This window comes from Carassius auratus, unplaced genomic scaffold, assembly GCF_003368295.1.
Source record: "Carassius auratus strain Wakin unplaced genomic scaffold, ASM336829v1 scaf_tig00014974, whole genome shotgun sequence".
NCBI classification, from domain to species: Eukaryota; Metazoa; Chordata; class Actinopteri; order Cypriniformes; family Cyprinidae; genus Carassius; species Carassius auratus.
Genome location: NW_020524532.1, coordinates 8057 through 31490, shown reverse-complemented (window position 1 = coordinate 31490; position 23434 = coordinate 8057). Strand labels below are relative to the sequence as shown.

Sequence of the window (23434 nt, the reverse complement as noted above, 5' to 3'; positions counted from 1 at the left end):
TTTACTTAATCACTTTAATTAGTTTTGTCTTCATGGACTAACAAACATGAACACGCAGACAAACAAATACATACATAACACACATCTTCCTTCTTCACACTTAAATACACTGTTTCCCTGCTTCTCTTTCGGGGATATATTACAGCCAGCAATAATATTTGAATACATCAATAAATATTTTTAAAACGCAGAAAACTCTTGAACAATAAATCTCATCATCTCATGACCGATCACAGCCAACACAAAGTATTGTTCTGATTAAAAACAAATGTAGGCAAATTCTTGAGTTTGCTATTTGCTACTAAAGGCACTCAGAGAGCACAAAACAAATGGCTTTATAGCAAACAAGTGACTTTATGAAAAAAAAAACTTAAACATATTGCATATCTTCAGCTGAAGATTTATATTTTAATACCTATAAACTAAGGTGATTGTTTGCATTGCAAGTGGAGTCTAGATTAAAACAGTTGAACACTGGATACTGATCCACTGACTGTGTCTGAAACCACAGGCAGCATATGAAAAATAAGATAGCTTCAAGACTTCTGAATCTGACGTTTGCATAATATCCTGTTTTCTACCTACAATAGATGGCAGTTGGTAAAAAGAATATAAATGGCAAACCAGTTTCCTTAAGAGTCACCTTCATGCAAAACCTCTGTAAGGTCACTGACTGATAGGGCAGCAAAGGAGCTGTCTTCAGTTTCGGACACAGCCAATAGTTTCTGTTCCTCCTTAAAGAGACTCACATATCTCACAGGCTCAACAAGAAAAGTGCAGAGTCAAACAAAACGAAAGCCAGCCGTGCTGAAGCAGGCCATCACCATGTGCGTCTCGGTATTGGTGGAGGTGGCATGGGCCGTTGCGCAGGCGTCTGATGAACAGGACGGGATGGAGTCGATACATATCGCTCATTTATCTCTGTATTCCTAAGAGAGAGCAGGTTCAATTTAAAATGAGGAATATACAAACTGAGCTCCAGACAAACCAGAGACAAATAATAAACTTATATAACCTAATAAACAAATATCAATATATATTGAGTTTTGTTTTTTGTTTTCTGGACTGCTATCCACAAAAATTAAACCGTTATTTCTGTCTGAATTGTTTAACCTAAAACTACTATTCGAAACTTTGGATTCTGTAAGAGTTTTTATGTTTCTAAAAAAAAAAAATCCTCATCAAGGCTGCATTTATTTGATCACAAATATAGTAAAACAGTTATACTGAATATTATTACAATTTCAAATAACTGTTTTCTATTTGAAAATATTTGTAAATGTCATTAATATTTCTGTGGTTGCAAAGCTAAATTTTCAGCATCCATTATTCCAGTCTTCAGAGACTCATCATTCTTCAGAGATTATTTCTTAAAGCTGCGGTAGGTAACTTATGACGCTCTAGCGGTTAATAAACAGAACTGCTTGCGTCTTGCGGAAGAACATTGTAGCCGGAGCTACTTCTCTCTGTTTATGTCTATGAAGAATCACAAAGGTACTAGGTTACTCTGCCGCGGTACCCCCGAAGCAATCTAAAATAGTCTGAATATAAACACTTATTATAGGTGCAACCTAGTGATTCAGGACAAGCTAAAAACACGGTTTGGAAAATGGATTCATGGTGTACTCGCTTATTATATACATTTTTCTACATTTTGAACACAAACAAAGTTACGGACCACAGCTCTGATTGGTTGTTTCTTAACAGGAGCGATGTATTTTCTGCAAATGGCAATAGGACCACTGGGAGGAGCAGATTATCTGTCTCATATTCTACTGTCAGGACATAATGACAGGTTTAACAAATATGTAAAAAATATATTTTTACAAAAGTTACCTACTGCAGCTTTAATATTATAACTTTGAAAACAGTTGCACTGCTTAGTATTTTTGTGGAAACTGTGATACAGTACATACTTTACTTTTATGATTCTTAATGAATAAAGTACAAAAGAACACAATTTAATTGTATTATTTTCTTTTATTCTACATAGTATTTGTTTTTATTTTTATTTAATTTTTTATTTTTTTAAAATCTTTTAAGAGTAGAATATGTTAGCTATATGTTTATAAAAACCTATATTTTATTTTTTACAAAGAAAGTTAAGTTTGAAAATCTCCCTTCGACTTTCACTGATTTGCATACTGAACTGTGATTGGCTTTGTCTTCTTTGCATTACTATAACCATCTATAGCCCCCTTAGAAGGCACAGTTCTGAACCTGGGTTGGATGGGCACAGATTGCACACCTTTCTAAAACTTCTCTAAATGTATCATAGCTCCCATCAGCTAGGCAAGAATTAGCAGAGGATAAGTGGCACCCACATCAGACCCCTCTCTGACACGATGCCAATCCTCTGATGTCTGTGTTTGTGTATATTAGCTGATGAAGAAGTAGTGCATTCTGAACCCACTCTCCATCTTTATAAGATTTAAAGGTCGATGCTTCTATATATGATCAAGTAACTGATGTAAAGTTAAGCTTTCACAAACTCTGGCATTGGGGTTAAAAGAGTTTAGTGATGGATGCTGTGGTTTGTCAAATGGAGAGGTGTATGAGTTTCACACATAACCACCTTTGCTCCACTAAAGTTTTATCCAGTCATCTGGTGCATTCTCGCAGTGAAACCTTTCGAAAATAAAACTAGACAAAGCCACAACTCTCCATGTATAGATTTATGTATGTGTTCGCTCTCTACAACCTTTAACATAAAGACTCACTGGGTAAAATAACTCCTGAGTACATTTATCTTTTACTTATATACTTCATAATAGAGAAAAAATGTGACAGAAAACGTGTTCTGTTTCACCTGATATTGTGTTAGTGATTTTGAACACATACCTCTCTATTACACGTCGTGGGACCCTGGGTGGAGGGAGTACTGGTGGAGTATCCACAGCGGGCCGGAGAGGCAGTGGAGGAAGAGGAATGTCCGGAGGCTCCTTAAACCATTCATGTAAAAATGATATGATCATTTAAAAAGAACAAAATAAATAAAAAGGTGTAAAAAATTCTTGGATGTTTTAATATTTGCTATTAAGGAAAATATTTTGATGTAAAATCTAAATTTCTACTATAACAATCTAAGGTAAAATACTTTATGCCAGTATATTTTAATATTCCAAATAATGTATAATGTATTATTGTTTTGCGAGTATTATGATTTTTTAAATGTTTTTGGAAGAAGGCACTAAGACTATATTTATTTGGTCAAAAATGCAATAATATTATGAAATATATATAAGTTTTCTGTTTAAATATATTTGAAAATATAATATTCCTATGGTGCAAAGCTGCCCATATTCCAGCCTCAGTGTCACATGATTCTTCAAAAATCATTCTGATATGCTGATTTGCTGCGCAAAAAAACATTTCTTATAATTATCAATGCTGAAAACAGTTGTGCTGCTTAATCTTTTTGTAGAAATCATGATACTTCTTTTCAGGAATATTTGATGATGATTAAAGGAAAAAAACTGACCTCACATTCACCTTCCATCCCACTGCTGTTGCTGACGGTGCTCTGAATGCTCAATCTGTGACTGCTACTACCTGCACAGGTCAGACCTTCACATTTACATTGTAGAAACACACCATACTTGTAAACATGGTTCTGTTCACAGTAATACCAGATGTTATTTTGAGAGGTTAAAGAAGTTATTTATTACATACTAGAAGTGCTGGAGGTGCTTCCTGTCTGCCAGCTTCCTCTCTGCAGCGGTCGACTAACAGGAGGAGGTTGGGCAATCAACCGAGGTGCGGGTTCGTACACTGAGCAATTCACATTCATTTGAGCGCCCCACTGACTGTTTGTTTGTATTGGTGCTGTAATCATGAGCTCTAATCGGAAAACAGAAAGACTCTTGAAGACAGACATAAAATATTCTGTTTTGTTTGATTCTAAATGCTAAATGTCACAAAATGTGTCAATAAATTTAGTTTGGCACCACCACAAAAAAAAATCATGTTTATTTTTATGTGCCAGAAACAAAAATATTTAATATTTAAATATTTATTTTATTTTAATATTTAAAATAAACACAATTAAAAACTATACAGTTAAGTAATTCCATGACAGCAATAAATTCATCATTTTAAATGGACTAGGGTCTAAAATTCTTTCTAAACTTCTTTTAGTCTAAACTTCCATTAGTTCATACTTTTTGTTGAGCCCTAAGAGTAATATGTAAATGTTTCGTGTACATTCTAATAGCACACCACGTTATGTTGTATGATGAAATGTGTCCTGCATTTCCTTACCATTCGGTCCTTTGCCTTTATTGCGTCGAGTGATGCTGTCTCTTAATTTCTGTAAATTTTCCTTGAAGAAAATGGAGAGACTGTTACAGAAACATCAGAGATACTCATTTTATTTGTTAAGCCTATGTAGGGTTAACATGGAATTTGATATGCAAGGTCTCTAAATTATCCACATGATCAAAACATTGCTGAAAAAAAAAAGTTGTACACAATTTACTTCAGATTGATACATTTTTTTAGCAATTAAAAGGTCTTTAAGTATAATTTTAAAATAGTCCTTTTTTTCATCTTTAATGATTTTCATAAATTAAATGTAAGATTAATTTTATTTTGTTAGTAATATTTCAAGATGAAAACCTACTGGACTGAAGCAACTTTTTAGAGAAATAATGTTAAAATAGATCAAATATGACACATCAGAACATTTATTTTTCTCTCTCAGTCATCATTGTATTGTTGAATATGTTTTGCATCCCATAATAAAAACTACAGAGCTTTGATTATAAAACTAAGCATTTAAATATAATCTTAATAAAACATATTATTGGGAAATACAGAGTGACAACATTTATGCATTTTATGTAAGTAGTCCACTATACTGTTCTAAAGATCTCATTGATTTACATGCAACACATATGCAAAAATCTCACCTGGAGGTACATACCTGCTGGAAGCGGAGAGAGCGCCATCTTTTATCTTGATCAAACTGCCAAGCCTTGAACTCCTGAACTGCGTCCTCCACAGTCAGCTCACCCACCTTCACCCTCTCCTGTAGAGAGATGAGCTGCCTCTGTCCCGGGGTCTTCATGCCTGCATAGGGGTCATGGTCACTGCTCATGTTTCTGTCTCTCACCAGCCGTACAGGTGCTGCAAGAAAGGATCATTAAGCATGGAAATGTAGGGGTAGTTTCAATTTAATAATCCGAAAGTCTGCTCATATACACATATGGCTCACAATTAGGCTCAAGAAACATTTATACACTACCTAAAGAGGAATCACTCTCTGGCCGTTGACTGAGTGAGTATAAAGGTTCCTTGAGACAAAATACTGTAAAACAATTCAAAGTTAACTGTCATTACTATAAAGGGACTGTTTCAGAATTAAGATTTACATTAAAAGAATTGTTCACCCAAAAATTACAATTCTGTCATAATTTACTCCTCATATTGTTCCAAAATTGTAAAATACAACATAAAATTACAAAATTGAAGAATGTTGATAACCATGTGGACTTTTACCGGGACTGTTTATTTACCAGCACTCTTCAAAATAACTTCTCTTGCATTTCACAGAAGAAAAATAAAAAAAGTCATGCAGGCTTAGAATAATATAAGAGAGAGGAAATGATGCTACACTAATATTAGAGCCTCTGTGTCTGCATCATGAACTTTTGGTTTGCACCTTTGGAAATGTAGGTTGTGTTCTCTTCTGGCTCCGGCAGGTTGGCGGGTCGTGGAATCGGTGCAGGTGGACGGTTGATTATTTCAGGGGTGGATTGTGGTTCCACTATGTCATAAATTTGATCAGGGCAGCATGGGTTATACGGGTCCTCCTCTTCTATTTCTCCATAGATTTCCGCATTAAGGCCCATGTCACGGTATTCATCATCATCCATTTCAGGTAATCCACCATTGATTGAAGTATGTTCCAAGGACTGTAAACTCCTGTCAGGTTGTGCTAAATGAAAACAATTCATGTTATTTGACAACTCCGAAATGTACAACATTTGTGCACCAGTGTACATCTTAATAAAAACCATATATTAGCAACTATGCACTATGCAAACAAGCTACTGTACATCCTGTGGCAGAGCGGTTTAAATACATACTAGCAGAGTAAGCTAAGTTGGATAAGCTAATTGAACTATTTCAAGGTGTGTTACATGACAAACATGAGGATAATATTGTAAGCCTTTACAAAATTGTTGTACACTTGGTAATAATTCTAAGTAATAGGCTAACGAGAGTTTTCAAAGAAGTATATAAGTTTAAAGGAAGACAAGATGAAAAGTGTCATCACACAGGGGAAAAAAGTGACAGAGTCACATAGTCACACAAAGAACTGCTGTGTCATGACCGTCATTTCTCATTGATGTACCTTCAAAAAACTTTCTCAGGATTGACTCAGAGTTGGAGTCGTCCAGAGCCCTTTGTATGTCATCATCATCTGTAGAAACATTGTTTAATCAATTTTGTATACATGGTTTACAGTATATAGCTTAAACATCTGACAGTAGGCCTATAAAACAGTCTTATAATGCTTGCATTATATTATCACATTAAATATTCATAACAAAATATGCCTCGAAATGCTTTAACTTTATGCAATAGTGACTATTGTTACTGTGCAAGAAAATATACACTAGAGTTTCGAAAGTAAATTTCATACACAAACCCATCTCAGGATTTAGTTTCATCATACACTCGTAAACGTCCTCATTATCGAAATTACTGATGAAATTTTGGGAAGCCATCAACATGTCCTCATAGATATCCTCGTTGCCTGAGGTGTTCTGAGATTCCTCAATGTGGGTCTTCACTAAATCTACTGTCTCCTGTTTTGTTTTATGAAAAAAGAAAAGAAAGATACATAAATAACTGGCATCATCTATGCTATACTGAAATGAAGACACATAGAAATACTGCTGTATAAATGTATGCGGATTAATAACAGACCTATATTACATAATTACATCATTGCATTCTGTTACCAATGTTATGTGCAATGAAATTGGTTGACTCAGTTTTCTACAATTTGTTGTCAGTTACAGAAGTCATTAAGAACATTTACGTAATTAACTCACAACATATTCGTCCATAAACTGTCTTAAATCAGAGAAGCCACTCTTCTCAGCCAGTTTGTTAGGGTAATCCCCATCTTTGTTCATTACACTGTAGGCCTGCATGGCTCCGGGGCACCGCATTAACGAAGACGTTAACTTTTTTAAGCCATACTTGGCCGAGAAGTGAAGCAGTGTTGGAAGTTCCACATTACTGTGATCTGAAAACAAAGAAATCTCTTTTCATTGTTGTTCAATAAAATTTCCTGTCTACAAAAAAAATTAAAGGGATAATTCACCCAAAAATTTTAATTTGATGTTTATCTGCTGACCCCGGGGGGCATCCAAGATGTGGGTGACTGTTTCTTCAGTAGAACACAAACAGAGATTTTTTAACTCAAACCGTTGCAGTCTGTTAGTCATATAATGTAAGTGGCTCGTGACGATACATTGATGTGAAAAGACACAAAACGATCAGTCTGTGCAAAAAGCTGAACAGTATTTATATCATTTTTTACATCTAATTTTCACCGCAATATCTGAACTGTCCTACGTGTGTTCGCATCTTCTTCTTCAGCCTGTGCGAGGTGTCTTCTGCTTCTTCTTGCTTTATGGCAGATCACGGACTTATAAGAGCATAACTGCCACCTTTCTCTTAAGTGGACCATTGCCACTCCTAATTGAGATTATAGATAGAGTGTCAATGGCCCATGTAAGAGATAGGTGGCAGTAATGCACTTATTAGTCTGTGATCTGCCGTAAAGCAAGAAGAAGAAGAATACACCTCAGCCGCAGGCTAAATAAGAAGAAAGCACTGAGGACAGTTTAGACATTGCAGAGAAAATCAGAGGTAAAAAATTATATAAATACTGTTCAGCTTCTTGAACAGATCGATCGTTTTGTGTCTTTACACATCAATGCATTGTCACGAGCCACAGGTTTTAATTTGGTTTTGTTTGTGTATGCTTGATGACTCTCAAAGCCGTGATTCCCATCCACTTACATTATATGACTAACAGACTGCAACGGTTTGAGTTAAAAATCTCCCTTTGTGTTCTGCTGAAGAAACAAAATCACCTACATCTTGGATACCCTTGGGGGTAAGCAGATAAACATCACATTTTCATTTCTGGGTGAACTATCCCTTGTTAACCATCCTTTAACCAGTTCCTTAACTTGGTGTTACGTTATCTACCTCCATAAAAGATATTCATCTTAAGCTAGACTTCTATAAACTATAACATAAGCAAATTTTTATGAATTAAATCACTTACTCGTGGATGTGTTATCTGCAATTTGACTAATTCCAAATACTTCTAATCCCTTTAGAGGCATCCGTTCTTCCAGAGAGTCTGCAAGCAAATTATCCAATGACTCGGGCACCTTTGATGTGATATCAAATGCCTGAAAATTAAGTATAATAAAATAAAAATAAAAATGGGCTCAATTTTAGTCTTTAAATGAAAGGTCCTTTTCTGTAACTACTTTTTAAAAGGGCAAACATTATGGTCTGCATATTAACAGTTAATGAATGATAATGAAATGTTTACATCTGCTCCTGCCTTTCATAAACTCCTTTAAAATGTCTAAAAATTGACTTTTTATGTTTGTTTGTTTTTTGTTATTATTATTATTGTTACTGACTAAACAACAATTTACATAAAGCATCTTCCACTGCTGATCAGTACGAGATCAGACCACCTTTTGGGCTGATACACTGTCACATATATTCAACAAAATTACTATATAATTTAATGAGTGAAGTTATATATATATTTTAATTATATTAATTATTTATTAATTATGGGACATTAAAGTTTTTCCATTATAATGTGAAGCTACTTTGAAAAAAGCGCTATGCAAATAAACATCACATGACTTTACTCCATTATCGCATTCGTTAACAAGTCATTTCAGTTTTTGTGATTCGGTTTTAATCGATTGTTTCATCCAGTTGTTTCGATTCAGTTTCATTATTACCTGACACATGAACTGCACAGGATCCATTGCTTTCTTTAGATACCTGCAAATCTCTTCCATTTCTGTGTAATATGTCACAGTTGTTGAACAGACCACAGATTCATTTTTATAAAGTGTCAATGAGACTTTCCCAGCTGGCATATCTAAGAGAAAAAAATATATTGGTTAGAAAACAACATTTACAAAGCCAAACTCAAATTAGACAAAGACAAAGCTGCTCTTTTAATAAATGAGCACATTAACAGGAAACAATATGTAAATTCAGTTGAAAGTGAAAAAGCATGGAGGAACTGATATGAAAAGTTCCTCTTTCTGTGTGTTTCTCTTACCAGGTGACTGTACAGTAACAATGTACTCGTTTAGAAGAGTCCCAGCGATCCGCTGAGGTGTCGAGTACTGAGAGTGAAACTCCACCTCCAGTCTGCCCTCATCCACAATTTTCTTTACCATGATTATATAAATATTCACACGATTCTTTATGGGAACAAACAAATGGTGAGAAGATCATGAGAACGTCAGTAACTGACATAGAGTAACATTAAGACGATTGATGTTGATTCCGCAAATGTCAGCAAATGCTTTTGAATAAAATGCTGAAACTATAGTTTGTTACAGTGTAAACTTTACAAGTTATTCAGTTAACTTTTATAACTTTTATAGTTATAATTCAAAAATAACAGTACTTTTCCAAAAAGACGATGCATAGTTAAAAAAAAATAAAAAAAAATATGAACAACACTAACATTAAGCCATATGTACCCTAAAATATTGAAATGTCCAGACCACGAGACATACTGTATAAAATGTTTCTTCAACCATTCAATTAAAAAAGGCATAATTTGATTTATAACATTCTCAAATAATCAAATCGATTGATTTAAAGCTAGATGGTTGAGTATTTAAGCGATTAGTAAAAACACCCTATGGGCAGGAGCAAACGTAGTCTATAAAGACGACGACTTCAATAGTGAGTTACTTAAAAAGTACAACATGGGCAGCTGTGTTATTTTTGTTTTCGTTTTATCAAGCAACGCTGCTAAATCATCCTTCTTTTAACATGTCACTGAATTAAGAATGGCTTATATGATCTAAATAAAGCTTCACAGATGGGCAATGCAATGACTTCCCGTCTAATTTGAAAGGCACAAAAAGTGTGATCTTGACCATGTGAGCTTCTTGCTGACATTAACAACTACATATTCTTAGAAACGTTTCTATTTATGTTTTGCTTGCGTTGTGTGTAATGCACCTACCCCACATAGTATTCTGTCTGGTTGGATGGTGAGGCAAGTTTGATCATCTAGTGGCCCCATGGTTTGCTCAGTATGACGAACATCTTCCCCAATCACCTGAATTTGTTCCGTCTCATCAGGTGATGTCTCAGGAATCTCTGATAATGTGAACTCATTCGTTTGTTCTTCTAGTTCAATTTCATATGGATTCTGACAATTTCCACTAACAGATCCTAGAATGAAAAATAATATTTTAAACTTTACTTCAGGCTGACCTCTTCATGTTTAGTAAGATTAATTATGATCCACTGTGCAAACATTTTTATTCTAAATAAAATAATAAAATAAAATAGACTGGACAGACTATAATTACTTCTGGCCAGCTGTAAGATTATGTATTTAGCATTTAACTATTTATGGTACATAAAAAAAAAACAAAGCAAAAAAAAAAAAGAAGAAGAATAATACAAATAATAAGAATATACAAATCTTAAATAAATAAAAAAACAGTTGAATACAACACATATTTCTTAAAATGTTATTCATATGCACTCTTTTGCAGTGGTTATGTTAATGTCTTACATCTTTTAAGGACATTGTTGTATTTTTATTATTGTTTTTGTTATTAAAGGTGAACTATAGTGCAAGTAAATAATATGTTCTTTTGCTGAATGAGACGTATACTATGTATAAAGTATAAGGAATACACACCAATATTAATGCAGTCAAGGACAGCAGACACATATGCTGATGGTTCGTCTTCTGAATTGAGCTTTCTCCAATACTCCCAGTGTTCAAAATAGTCTGTTGACACTTGGCTTTCTGATACACCACACAAAAAGGCAACAACTTTGCAAGGAGGATGAAGAAGATCCCGGAAATTATCCTGCACTTCTGGGTCTTGCTGCATGTCCAAGAATGCAGTAGACAGCAAAAGCATGATGCACTTACTGGAGCCAAACAGCTCATGGTTTTTCATCCAAATCTCTTCATTCACATCATACAGAATGAGGGAGCCCTCCAGAAACTTACTTGATGCTACCAATATTTGCTGCAGATACTCAGCCCATTCCCTGGCCTCACTGGTATGGACAATTAACACCTCGCACATTATGGAGTATCCAGATTATACTGCAAAACAATGGATAATAAATTGATGAACCAAGAAATTATTTTAAATTCTCCATATTATTCTATAACAATTAAAATTTACTCTTTCATTGAAAAAATTTTTACTCAGATATTTCCTCAAAACTATTTTTTTATTATTATTTTTTTTTTTTTTTTACATATTTACAAAGAAAAGGCAAGAAGTAGAAAGACTGAAATTTTCCTTAAAAAACATATGTACTCCAATATAATTTTTACAGTTTATGTAAATGTAAAGGAAATTCAAATTCGTCATTTTCTTCTGCAAAACCGCAATTTAAATGAACTGTGTTTTTATTCAAATATAACCAAAGTATATTCCAAAGAGCTTTTTTAGTTGCTGATTAGTGAATCAGTGAAAAACTGAATGCTAGCCATGTTGCAGGCTACTATTAGGCCAGACACTTTTTGTATTAGGATGATAGAGAAATAAGTTAGTAATTAGTCATCTTTTGTCTCCTAAAATGCTCTATATATGGCACTCTGACATAGTGTCTGTGTACAAATAAAACTGGTTAAACACATGATATGAATGAAGAATTTACCAATGGAATTTTATGAATCAGTCTTGCTAAACCATGAAATAACATCCACTACACAACCCACATCAACACAACAGAAGTGATCAAATATGGTTTCAGTGCAAACCCTGTTTCATGTAACCTGTCAAGAGAATTCACTTTTCCTTAAACTACTTCAGGTTTTCCACAGTACGTCAATAGTATCCGTCTAAAACATTTGACTTTGTATTGAGTTCGAGCACACAATTCATGCAGATATACACAGAAACTCATTCTCTAAAAGGAGGTGCAGAATTATCTTTTTTATTATTATTTTTCTTCCCCACAAAGTCAATGAATGTTAAAGCAAATATACTGAAAGACTTTTTTTCAACTTCCTTATTGTTTTCACCAAAATTATTGTTTTGCATCACGTCATCTCTATAATTTTCAAATAACAAAATAAAAGACCAAAAAAACTTCTGTCAGTAATTTATTAAAACTACAATTCTTAACCAAAAGACCAAACCAAGAATATTTTGTTCGTTCAGGCATAACATTTTAATGGCAATAAATGATGCCTCACCTTGTTTCTTGCTGTAGATAAGACTGCCAGGTTGTAATATATAGTGTATAGTGACTGCACTTTCCCACAGTGGTTTCTGTTTACCTCCGTTCTCAAGTCTATAGCTTCTAATTCAAAATACACCACGTATGTGACTGCGGTTCAATACCGATTTGCCTTCAGCTCATGACTTACATCTACTAAAAGAAACAGTCCATTTCCTGATGGTGGGTGGTGGCGTCACTTCCTAAAATACACAGCAACTGCTTAAACTCACATAGCCAGAGCTGCTGTAGGCTGCTGTGACTCTGTAAAACAGAAAGATCATTTCCCAGAAAAGTAAAAAAAGAAGTTAACTAAAACTATAATGTAGCTTGTATTTAAAACAGCCAGAACACTATAAAAGGCATAGTATTTTCTGTATCTTTCTGTTCTTTTTTTTTTTTTTATCTGTCTAAAATGTTTCATGGACCCAAAACTGTAAAAAAACAAAAAAAAACAAATAACAATAATAATAATAAAATAAATAAATAAATAATAATAATTAGACTGTAAAATATTGTAAAAATGCTACAATCTACAATCAAAAGCTGTTAATTGGTTAACAGTAGGTTTCCTTACTTTATACAGTGAAAACCCGTAATAGAGCTAATAGATCATTTGATGTAATTTTACAGTAAAGTCACCTTATAGCTGACATTACCAGAATTCTGTGAGACATTTGATGTTTTTTCACTGAAATAACTTTTCTTATCAGTTCTGAACATAAGGGTTTTGTGTAATATTGTTTATGCTAATTGCATTACTGTGGGCGTTACAATGATGGTGTTTGGTAACATCTTGCACTTTCTACATATATATTAGTATTAACTTCAACTGTGGTGAACTTTGACTAATCATGTGGCTTTTTCTTAACCACCTCTGTTATTATGGTGTTTACCAGCATACGTTCTTTTTTTTACAATGCAGTTTAAACCCCCTGTTTTAGATTATTATTTCACTAGATGATTTTAAAGCCATAAAAACTATGAACAGCTTGCTAGCTGTTAATGACAGTGGGAGTATACAGCTTTTATAACCGGCTTTTTAATTATTTAACTCTGTATGGGCAAATACAGAAACAAGGTAAAAAAAAGTTTTTAAAAAACCCTGTAAAGTTCCTATTTAAAACCTTGCTATTCATGACATTATTCAACCCACTATTAACTAAAAAGAGGAACTAAAACATTGCAGTGCTTCAGGTACTGTACATTTGAGTCAGGTTAAAGCAAAACGCTGAAGTGAAACAAACATTGATTGTGAGAATAAGGTTGAGATAAATTAGGACACACATGTCATACTGTAAATATGAAAGGCAATATAGGCAACTTTACTATGATGATTTCTGTGACTACAGACAACATTTCTATAATTTTTGATACATGAACAGAAACCCTTGCGAATGTCATTGATCCCATGAGACGTTTTATTCTCTGCTCAGTTGCACGCTCAAGAGAACAATCATGAACTTCTTCTTAAGTTAGTGATGTAAAACAAGAAACATGCTGTGGGTGTTAGAAAAGAGACAGCATGGAAAGGACTTTCTTAAAGGGACAGGGGACATTTAAATTAAAGAATCAGTTCACTTCCAGAATACTAAATTTCCTGATAATTCACTAAGCCCCATGTCATCAAAGATGTTCATGTCTCTCTGTCTTTTTATTCTGGAAAAGAACTAATCTTAAATCTTAAAATAAATCTATATATATTTATAATGTATGAAACATGTTAATAGCATAAAAAGCACAAAACCTATTTACATAAGGTGTTCAGCTCATCTTGTTCAAATTTGATCAAATTAGCGGTTGTATTTATAATGTTGGGAAACATAAGTGTCATCCAATAAACACTAACAAAGTCAAAACACAAACCCAACGACTGCCGCAATCTGGTGTTTGTTGGCTAACAAGGCAAATGTTCAAAAAGGTTCAACCGGATAGGCAGAAGACAGAATTGCTGACCTTTTATTAACTTTGTCTTGTATTTTTTTTTTTGTTAGTGTTATTCAGTGCCAAGATCCAAGATACTATGTAAACAAATCTTTATCAACTTATAATCTAACTTTGTGGTTACTAAACCATCCTTTGAAAACACTGTAACACCCCACACACCTCTCGTTTTGACAGTTTGTGGAGATCTTCACTTCAGAAGCATTTACACACATACACCAAACTTTGCAGTTTCTATGAAAGGAAAGGAAAGGAAAGGAAAGGAAAGGAAAGGAAAGGAAAGGAAAGGAAAGGAAAGGAAAGGAAAGGAAAGGAAAGGAAAGGAAAGGAAAGGACATGTGGCCAAGTATGGTGACCCATACTCGGAAATTGTGCTCTGCATTTCACCCATCCAAGTATACGTACACAGCAGTGAGTAGTGTGCACACACACACACACCCCATAAACACACCACTTTTTGTTGGGCTCCCTGGGAGCAGTTGAGGATTCGGTATAAATTTGGCTTTAATGTATTGTGGTTTATCAATTGTGAGTGACATAGAAAGCGTGGTAATATCTACTAGTTAAACATTTGTAAGTCTTACCTTAAACCAGCCAGTAGGGATATAGCACTGTGTTAATGTATTATTGTAAAACTCTACATATAATTTGGCAGTAAAACATACTGTGTTGTTGCACATTTTATTGGTGTAGAGATACGAATGTGTAGCCTGTTATAAAACGTGCAAGTGCAACAGCTTTTTATCATTTAATTAGAAGCCCCACAATTAACTTGTGTTGTATTTTACAACAGTGACTACAGGGAACAGGTTTATTTTAAAGAGTAAAAGTACTGAAAATCAAAGGTTTTTTTTTTCATTTTTAAACACTACTGTATGTTCTGAGTGTGTCTAGACAGTTGAACATATGGGCCAAATACTGGAAATATGTCATGTAAGTAGACAAGTGGTCAAGTTCAGAGACCACAAATGAGGGTGTTGGAACAGGCCCAAGGTAAGGTGTGAAAAAAATGATTCACCTGTTATATCCGCCAGCTCTGTCTGTGAAACACACTCACTGCTGGACCTGGAGATGGCGCCAGAATATCTGGAAGGGAGAAAGAGACAGTACAGCCATACCAGAAGCTAGTAAATAAAATAAGATAGCTAGCAACATATTTGTGATTACAGCATAATTATGATATTAAATAAACATTTTAAATATTCGTTTATTAAAAGCACAGGAATACTAGCAGTGCGTTGTTGACTGACCTCTGCTGGTGAACGCTTGTCACAGCTCGTAGAAATCATGGCTGCCCCCCAGAGCACAGAGTGGAGGACCGTATGCGAGAAATTTCGCCTGGCCCAGGAACTCTCCGAGGTAGAGTCGAGAAAAGACCCTGAGAACAACCCTTTCCGGTCGAAATACACAGCTAGGGACCTGTTGAAGGAAATCCTTTGTTCACTGAAAAAAATTCATATCGAGGAGGGCGAGGCTGACAATGAAGCAGACGGTGAGTTCAGGCAGATGGTGGATGGAGAACCGGGGAGTGAATGTGGGAAAGCGTGTACCGGAGACTCTCCCGCCGGTCTGCGAGCAACCAGGCTCGCGGTGGTGCAGTACTGTCTCGGCCTGAACCACATAGAGACCGAGGAGCTGTCCGCTGGAGAGCAGCATCTGATCAACTGCCTGAAACTCATCGACAGGTGCACAACAACACGGGAGAACGTCTCGTTATTCATACAGGCCCGGGTAAATATACACAGCTCTCCAAAACTTCATATAGGTTAATAAATGTACAGTTTGGTGGTTGACTTCTGAGCTTTGGTGTGTGATGATAACTTAACGTATTTTGTTTTTTGGTAGAATCAGCTCGGCATTTTGTGGGCGGGAAGAGATGAAATCGAAAAAGCTCAAGGATTTCTGGAAATCGCCGAATCTATGTATTTGCTGTACATGAAAGAGGTATGGGGGGCACATTTTGTCTCAAAACCTAGTGAAGTAACTTACCTAACGTTACCTAAACTGCAACGGTATTGTGTTACGAGTTCCGCATGACGTCGCTGTGACGTCTCCTCAATAGTTGAGCGTAATCTGATAATCATAACCTCAAATGACACACTTGTACGAAGTATTCTAATTTATTGATTTTATATGATTATATTTGTGTGTGAAGTGTGCGACATTTCACCTTTAGTTTTTATGAGCTTAAAAACTCTGATGGTATGACGACTTCTAATAAAGCAAATTGGACCGGTTTCATAAGATGTTTCTCAATGGGATAGGTGACAGGCCCAGCTATACACCCCAATTAGGTGCTGACAATTGTTCCCTTTGTGCATATCAGGATGGTCAACCACCACTGGATCTTCAAGACTATTTTGTGTTGGAGGGAGAAGAATTATCCCAACAAGAGAAGATAAGAAGGTATTATCTCCCTCCCCATGAACCCCTCTTTATTATTGTGCTCCAACAAATTTTTTAACCCTACTTTTCCCCTGTATGTGACGTGTCAGCAGGTTTGAAATGGCATATACACACACACTGTATTATCTGGCTCAAGTGTACAAGAATCTGCAGCAGTATGAGAGATCTGGACAGTACTGTCACAGTACACTACAGAGACAGCTGGAGTACAAGCAGTTTGTGCCGCTTGAGTGGGCCATTAATGCAGCCACACTGTCACAGTACTACATCGCCAAGGTATGATGCATGTAGTGTGTGTTCATTTAGTTTTGGAAAATGCTCATGCAAACTGCCTTTTTCCATTGTGTGCTAAGTAATATGTTTATGTATCATGACTAGAGATGTCCTGATCATGTTTTTTGGGCCTCTGATTCAATATATATATATATACATATATATATATATGTGTGTGTGTGTGTGTGTGTTTATATATGTATATGTATATATGTATGTATATGTATACGTGTATATATATATATATATATATATATATATATATATATATACATATATATATATATATATATATATATATACATATATATATATATATATATATATATACATATATGCACATACGTATATATGTATGTATATGTATATGTGTGTGTGTATGTATATATATATATATATATATATATATATATATACACACACACATACATATATATATATATATATATATATATATATATATATATATATATATATATATATATATATATATACATATACATACATATACATCTTCCTCCAGGAGGTGGCGACAACTGCCCATTTAAAAAACAATTTTTGTCATTGAACCAGACACAGACTCCTTCATTGATTTTTTTTATACTTATTTGTTAAATGAATATATTTTTTTAAAAAGACTTAAGCAATGAACATTTTGTCAGAACCTATAGTATATACGTTATTTTGTTTAGTTTTCGAATCTTTTTTTTTCCGTCAGATTCTATATAAATACGAACATGATTATCAATTTATCCAAAATCATGCAGCTTTAGTTTACAAGTTGTTTACTGCTGCATATAATTCATTAAAACAGAAGTTTAAATTTATAAAGTACAAGATGATTTCAAAATGCACCTACATTTTTAGCATTTTGTGTTTTGCATTTGAATAAGACTATTTTGCCTATATATTTCAACAGTGAGGATTTATTTTAAAAAGTAAAAGAATCTTGTTGTGAAAAAAAATCACTCATAATATATGTATATATATATATATATATATATATATATATATATCTACAGGCACGCATACATTGGTAAATGAATGGTAGACATTGTAAACAGTGGTCAAATCATAAATATGATACTACTTGTATAGTACTACTGGTATACTAATATGGTATATGTACAGTAAGCAGAATAAATTAAACATAAAGGGGAAAAAGTGGAAATAAGGTTAGAAAGCATGAAGCTAGCGAATGTCAGAATGTTAGTCAAGTCTTGAAGCAAGATGCAACCCAAAGTCAGAAGGCAGATAAAAATAAACCATAAATAAATTACTTTCAAATGAAGTGGAATCTCGAATGTGTCTGTAAGGCACTAAAACAGACCTCATTGTTCCTTGCGTATCACACAGACACACACACACACACACCTGAGCAGCTTTTTCTTTTCTGTTATTGGTAAACCTACTGGAAGGTTCATAGTTATAAAATTCTTAATCGGCCCTGATCCCAATCCTTGAGATTGGCTTGGGACATCCCTAATAATGACCTCCATGACTCTGTAGTCAAGGTCATAGTTATTAACTTTGCCTCTGTTGTCGTTGTATCACAGACACGGTACATGGAGGCTCGTCACTGTTTGGCTGCGGCGAGTGTCATTGCTTCTCTTGCAGGAGAAATCCCCTCAGAAGCAGCTGCCAAAGAAAGTGGGTTCCTGTGTGCTGTTCATTCTTTTTATATTGTTGGATGTTGTGTATTTCACAAAATTTCAATTGCTTTACTGAATGCCATGTGATGGTTGCTACATGAAAACCAAACTCCCTAATTTGAGCCCTTTCACATCTGGCATTAGTTTTACTCATAATGAAAATGTGATAATACTGTATTTGATTATAATAGTACTGAAACAATGGCATTTAACAAAACTCTGTCTGTTATTGTAACACCCAAGCTTGTTGGTTGTTTTACATTTCATCAGACCCTGAGGTTGTACAAACCAACAAATTGTGGTTTGTACAACTTTGGCCAACAATACAGAACCTCAAACATACAGAGATAATATTTAAGCTAGTTATGTCCAGAGACTCCATGAAGTACAAAAAAGATAAACCTACTGAACATCTTTGAAAGATCTAGAATAGTGTTACAATGCTGCATTTGAAGCATGGGTCTAATGATGTTTACAAATGCAGAGTCAATGTAGTGTATATAAACTACCATTCAGTAGTCTGAAGTCAGTATTATTTTTATGACATATAGACAGTTTTTTTTTATTAATACTTTTATTGAAAAAAGATGCGTTAAATTGATTAACAATGACAGTACAGAGATTTATAATGGTACAAAATATTTCTATTTTGAATAAATCCTGTTATTCTGAAAAATTTCGAAAGAATTATCCTAAAAACAATATTAAGCAGCACAACTTTACTAATATTTCAGCATTGATGAAACAACAAATTATTATATTAGAATGATTTCTGAAGGATTGTGTGACTGAAAACTAGAGTAATGGCTGCTGAAAATTCAGCTTTGACATCACAGAAATAAATTACACTTTGTTTCTTACACTTTTGTTAAATATGTTAAAATTTGTAAAAAAGCATAATAAATCCTAATATCCCAAAATAAAGGCTTTTCCAGCTTTCCTTTTATCTTCATAGCACGTTATTTAAAATAAATACATGTAGGTTTGAAATGATATAAATTACAGTGAATTGTTATGAATGTTCCAAAAGGTGATGCTGAATGTGAAAAACGTGAAGAGCTCCTTCAGAAGCGATCTGAAATTGCCAGATGCTGGATTAAATATTGCCTTAATCTGATGCAAGATGCTAAAAAACTTCTTGAGGTAGCAATGCATTTTCCTTTAACATTTCAAGAGCTTTGACTTATTACTTTGACCTATCTAAGCAATTTCCATTGCTTCATAGGATAATGTCGGAGAACTCGACTTAGATCGGCAGGAAGAGTTGAAAAGGGCACGTCAGAATGAAGAAGAAGATAAAGAGAAGGGAAGAAAAAGTGCCATCCTTTTTGGTTCAAGTGATACCTTTGACTCCATTTGCAGCCTGGAAGAGAAAGTAAGCAGCATGCTTCCACTAGACTTTGAAGAAGCCCGTAGCATCTTTCTGGTTGGTCAAAGCTACGTAGCCCAGGCCGAAGAGTATTTCGCAATGGACGGTCACGTGACAGATCACATTGAGATCTTGCAGGACCATAGCGCTCTCTTGAAGGTCCTGGCCTTCTTTGAACAGGATCTAGAACGCCGCTGTAAAATGCACAAACGTCGCGTCGACCTGCTGGAGCCAGTCTGCAAGGATTTAAATGCTCGGTACTATCTGTTAATCTGCCGACAGCTGCAGTTTGAACTTGCAGAAACCTGTTACGAGATGATGGACCTGAAGTTGGCTGTGGCCGACAAGCAGGATGAGCCAGATGTGCACACCATAAAGAAGTTTAACCACTTGTGTTCCTCCTCAATGAAGTATTATCAGATGTTCCTCGACTCCATCCGCTCACCAGAGGGGAAGTTTCCTGAAAAGCTCGAGGAGGACCTGTTAAGGCCGGCGCTGGTGGCCAAATTCCGTGTCGCCAGATTACAGTCCAAGCTTATTTCCAGTAACCTGGCCGCCCAACTGGAGAATCTCAACCACTCCCTGGAATCATACAGTTTCATAGTGCAATACTGTGAGGAGAACCCAGAAGCCAAGAAGGCTGTTGAAACCGAGCTTGAGTTGAGTAATGAGATGGTCTCCCTGCTTCCTCTTAAGATCAACAGAATTCGATCCAAAATGGCCTCCTGCAACTAACAGGCTGTTGAAAACCGTTCATTGTTGTCCTGTCGTATAAATACAAACACCTGACAAACATAGACTACCCGTTGTTCATTGCCAGATCTAATGAGCCTTCCTAGGACCACCTTGTAAGAAACTCCTTCAACTGGAGGACCATTTATCACAATCTCTTGTGGACTGATGTAACTGCATGATTTACCGTAACTAATTTATTTTCATTGTGCAATGTACAATTGTATTTAATGCAGTAAAATGTTTGTTTCAAATATTAGGATTGGTATGTTTAGCTGGCCCAAGATTTAACATATAGCTGTATATTAAAGAATTTTATGCCAATAAATATGGATAATAAAAAGAAATCAAAATAGGCCTGAAATCAAAATTTGCTTAAAAAGTACTCACCATCAGGCCATCCAAGATGTGGACAAGTTTGTTTCTTAACAGATTTAGAGAAACGTAGCACTACGTCATTTCATCTGCTGTAAATACTGTAGGTGCCATCAGAACGACAGTCCAAACAGCGATTAAAAACATCACAAGAATCCATAGTATCTTACTCCAGTTCATAAAATAAACTTTTGTGCTGTACAAAGCTGCATGTTTGTAAGAAGAAGAAAAAAAAGGCATTTTAACTTTTAAGTCATCTATAATCCAATGCTTGCTTCAGTGAAAAGGTCCATCTTCTGTCCTCTTACATCAAAATCCACCAACATGTTTGTTTAGAAATGTTTTTTAGACTGTTTTCAAAAGTAAACGGTGTTTGATCTGTGCATATTTCTCTCCTAATTCAGACAAGAGTACTTTTGACTGGATAAAGCAATATTATGGATAGACGACTCAAGTTAAAAACGTTTTAATGTTTGTGTAAACTATTCCTTTAATTGTACTTTTCCATTTACATACACACATGGCTTAGTTTAGCAGCCATCATTCTGCAGCCACAGCCATTATAGCTGGCAGATTATGCGCCTGAATGCAAAGAGGAAAGTACCAGAGACTACATTGCTTGTGCCATTGAATTGAGTTCATGTAGCAAAAATACTTAGAATTTCTAGTGGTTGAATGGAAAAGAACAACATTTATAATGTAAGCTGATTTCACAGAGAGAACTGTGCAACTAACGGCTGTTTTCAACAGACGGTTGACCCGCAAAGTATAACCTAAACTTATTGCATTTCCTTCTCTAAATATTTTGGTAATACCATTCTGGTGCTTCTCTTTATTGTTATGCTATATGTGATAAACAACTCATTTCAAATAATTACCAGGATAGATATGGTTGTATGCCGTGTTATCACAAAAAAAAAAGAGAGATAAGAGACTTGCTGCAGTTTAAAATGGTTTATTAAATACATTTTTACTCACATTTTCATGCATTAATATCCAGTAAACCTCAGTGGTTTTGTGTCTATAATAATCCTTTCCGTTTTAGGTGAGGTTAAACTAAAGAAAGCTCTTGTGTGGTTGTTATAGTCACAAAGAGAGAAATGCACTGAATGTTGTCATAGCTTTAACTGAGTAACCATAAAGAAGAGATCCAGAGAATGCAGGGTTTTTTCCAAAAAGGATATAGCATTATGTGTTTTAGTCAACTCTCTGCAAGGAACAATATGTCTTGCTCAGAGGAAACTCTACCAAACCGAAATGACATGCTCTGTTCTTGAGATATCTGATCATTATGCTTGAAATATGAGTAAATGTCCTGTGTCTGTGTGTTTGGGACTCTTTCTCTCGGTCATCTTCAGTCTGAGGAATAAACAATCTTCAGATGCCGAACTTAGCCAAGAGTTAAGTATACAGTTTGACAGACACCAAACTCAATGTACATTCCATCTCAGTGCCATTTAAAACATGAAGATTGTTTAGAAACTTCTTCATGCACAACTGCGTCTTTGAGTTTTAGGTCTCCTTAATATCGGAATCAGTTGTCGATCATTTCCATAGGCCTACGTTATATTTAATGCTGTACATTAAGTCCAGTCTTAATTTGTGTCATCAAAGTAATCATACTTGAAAACTGATCAGAAAGTGATTAGTCCGGCTGCTACAGTGTGGCCCCAATTAGCAGTGTTATCAGAAACAGAAACTCCCCAGCAGACATCACAACTTTCACAACACAATACCTAATAATCTACTCGACTGAATTTCCCAAACTTTCCTTTTGCTTATGCATATAGTGAAAAACTCCTCTGTGTGATAAACCATGCTGTGTGATAAAAGGAGAAACCCTTGTCATTTCCTGACTGTGCAAAACCCACTTCCTGCAAGCCATGACAGCTTTGTATCAACTGTGTTGACACTGTTACATACTGTGCACAACACTGCTCCACTATAGTTTATCGTTTCACATATATTAAAAAAATGTATTCATATGCTTATATTTATAGTAACATATTGCATATCCATCTCACTTCAAAAGACAAAAATATTTTATGTACAGTACAGACCAAAAGTTTGGACACACCTTCTCATTCAAAGAGTTTTCTTTATTTTCATGACTATGAAAATTGTAGATTCACACTGAAGGCATCAAAACTATGAATTAACACATGTGGAATTA

At 34.9% G+C, this 23434-nt stretch overlaps 2 protein-coding genes across 8 annotated transcripts; one reads left to right on the top strand and one right to left on the bottom strand.

Moving 5' to 3' along the window:
* Nucleotides 1-15811, bottom strand: LOC113074506 (phosphoinositide 3-kinase adapter protein 1-like). Of its 6 annotated transcripts, XM_026247344.1 has the most exons (19): nt 15705-15811; nt 15473-15540; nt 12662-12774; nt 10964-11383; nt 10274-10485; nt 9350-9494; nt 9021-9163; nt 8315-8444; nt 7065-7261; nt 6650-6815; nt 6359-6427; nt 5663-5938; nt 5246-5308; nt 4925-5127; nt 4261-4321; nt 3673-3840; nt 3482-3567; nt 2842-2942; nt 1-929 (listed from the first exon to the last, which is right to left on the bottom strand). In XM_026247344.1, the coding sequence occupies exons 4-19, from the start codon at nt 11361-11363 to the stop codon at nt 821-823; spliced, it is 2529 nt and encodes an 842-aa protein (XP_026103129.1). In that variant the 5' UTR covers nt 11364-11383; nt 12662-12774; nt 15473-15540; nt 15705-15811; the 3' UTR covers nt 1-820. The 6 variants fall into 6 exon arrangements, with proteins under 6 accessions (XP_026103129.1, XP_026103132.1, XP_026103128.1 ...); XM_026247347.1 differs by lacking the exons at nt 15473-15540; nt 15705-15811 and having other exon boundaries at nt 10964-11074; nt 11285-11383; nt 12488-12662; XM_026247343.1 differs by lacking the exons at nt 15473-15540; nt 15705-15811 and having other exon boundaries at nt 12488-12662.
* Nucleotides 15717-21930, top strand: LOC113074508 (KIF1-binding protein homolog). Of its 2 annotated transcripts, none has more exons than XM_026247349.1 (7): nt 15717-16185; nt 16300-16398; nt 16781-16860; nt 16950-17136; nt 18690-18783; nt 19816-19928; nt 20011-21930. In XM_026247349.1, the coding sequence occupies exons 1-7, from the start codon at nt 15742-15744 to the stop codon at nt 20887-20889; spliced, it is 1896 nt and encodes a 631-aa protein (XP_026103134.1). In that variant the 5' UTR covers nt 15717-15741; the 3' UTR covers nt 20890-21930. The 2 variants fall into 2 exon arrangements, with proteins under 2 accessions (XP_026103134.1, XP_026103135.1); XM_026247350.1 differs by having other exon boundaries at nt 16953-17136; nt 20011-21912.
* Nucleotides 21931-23434: the final 1504 nt, after the last annotated feature.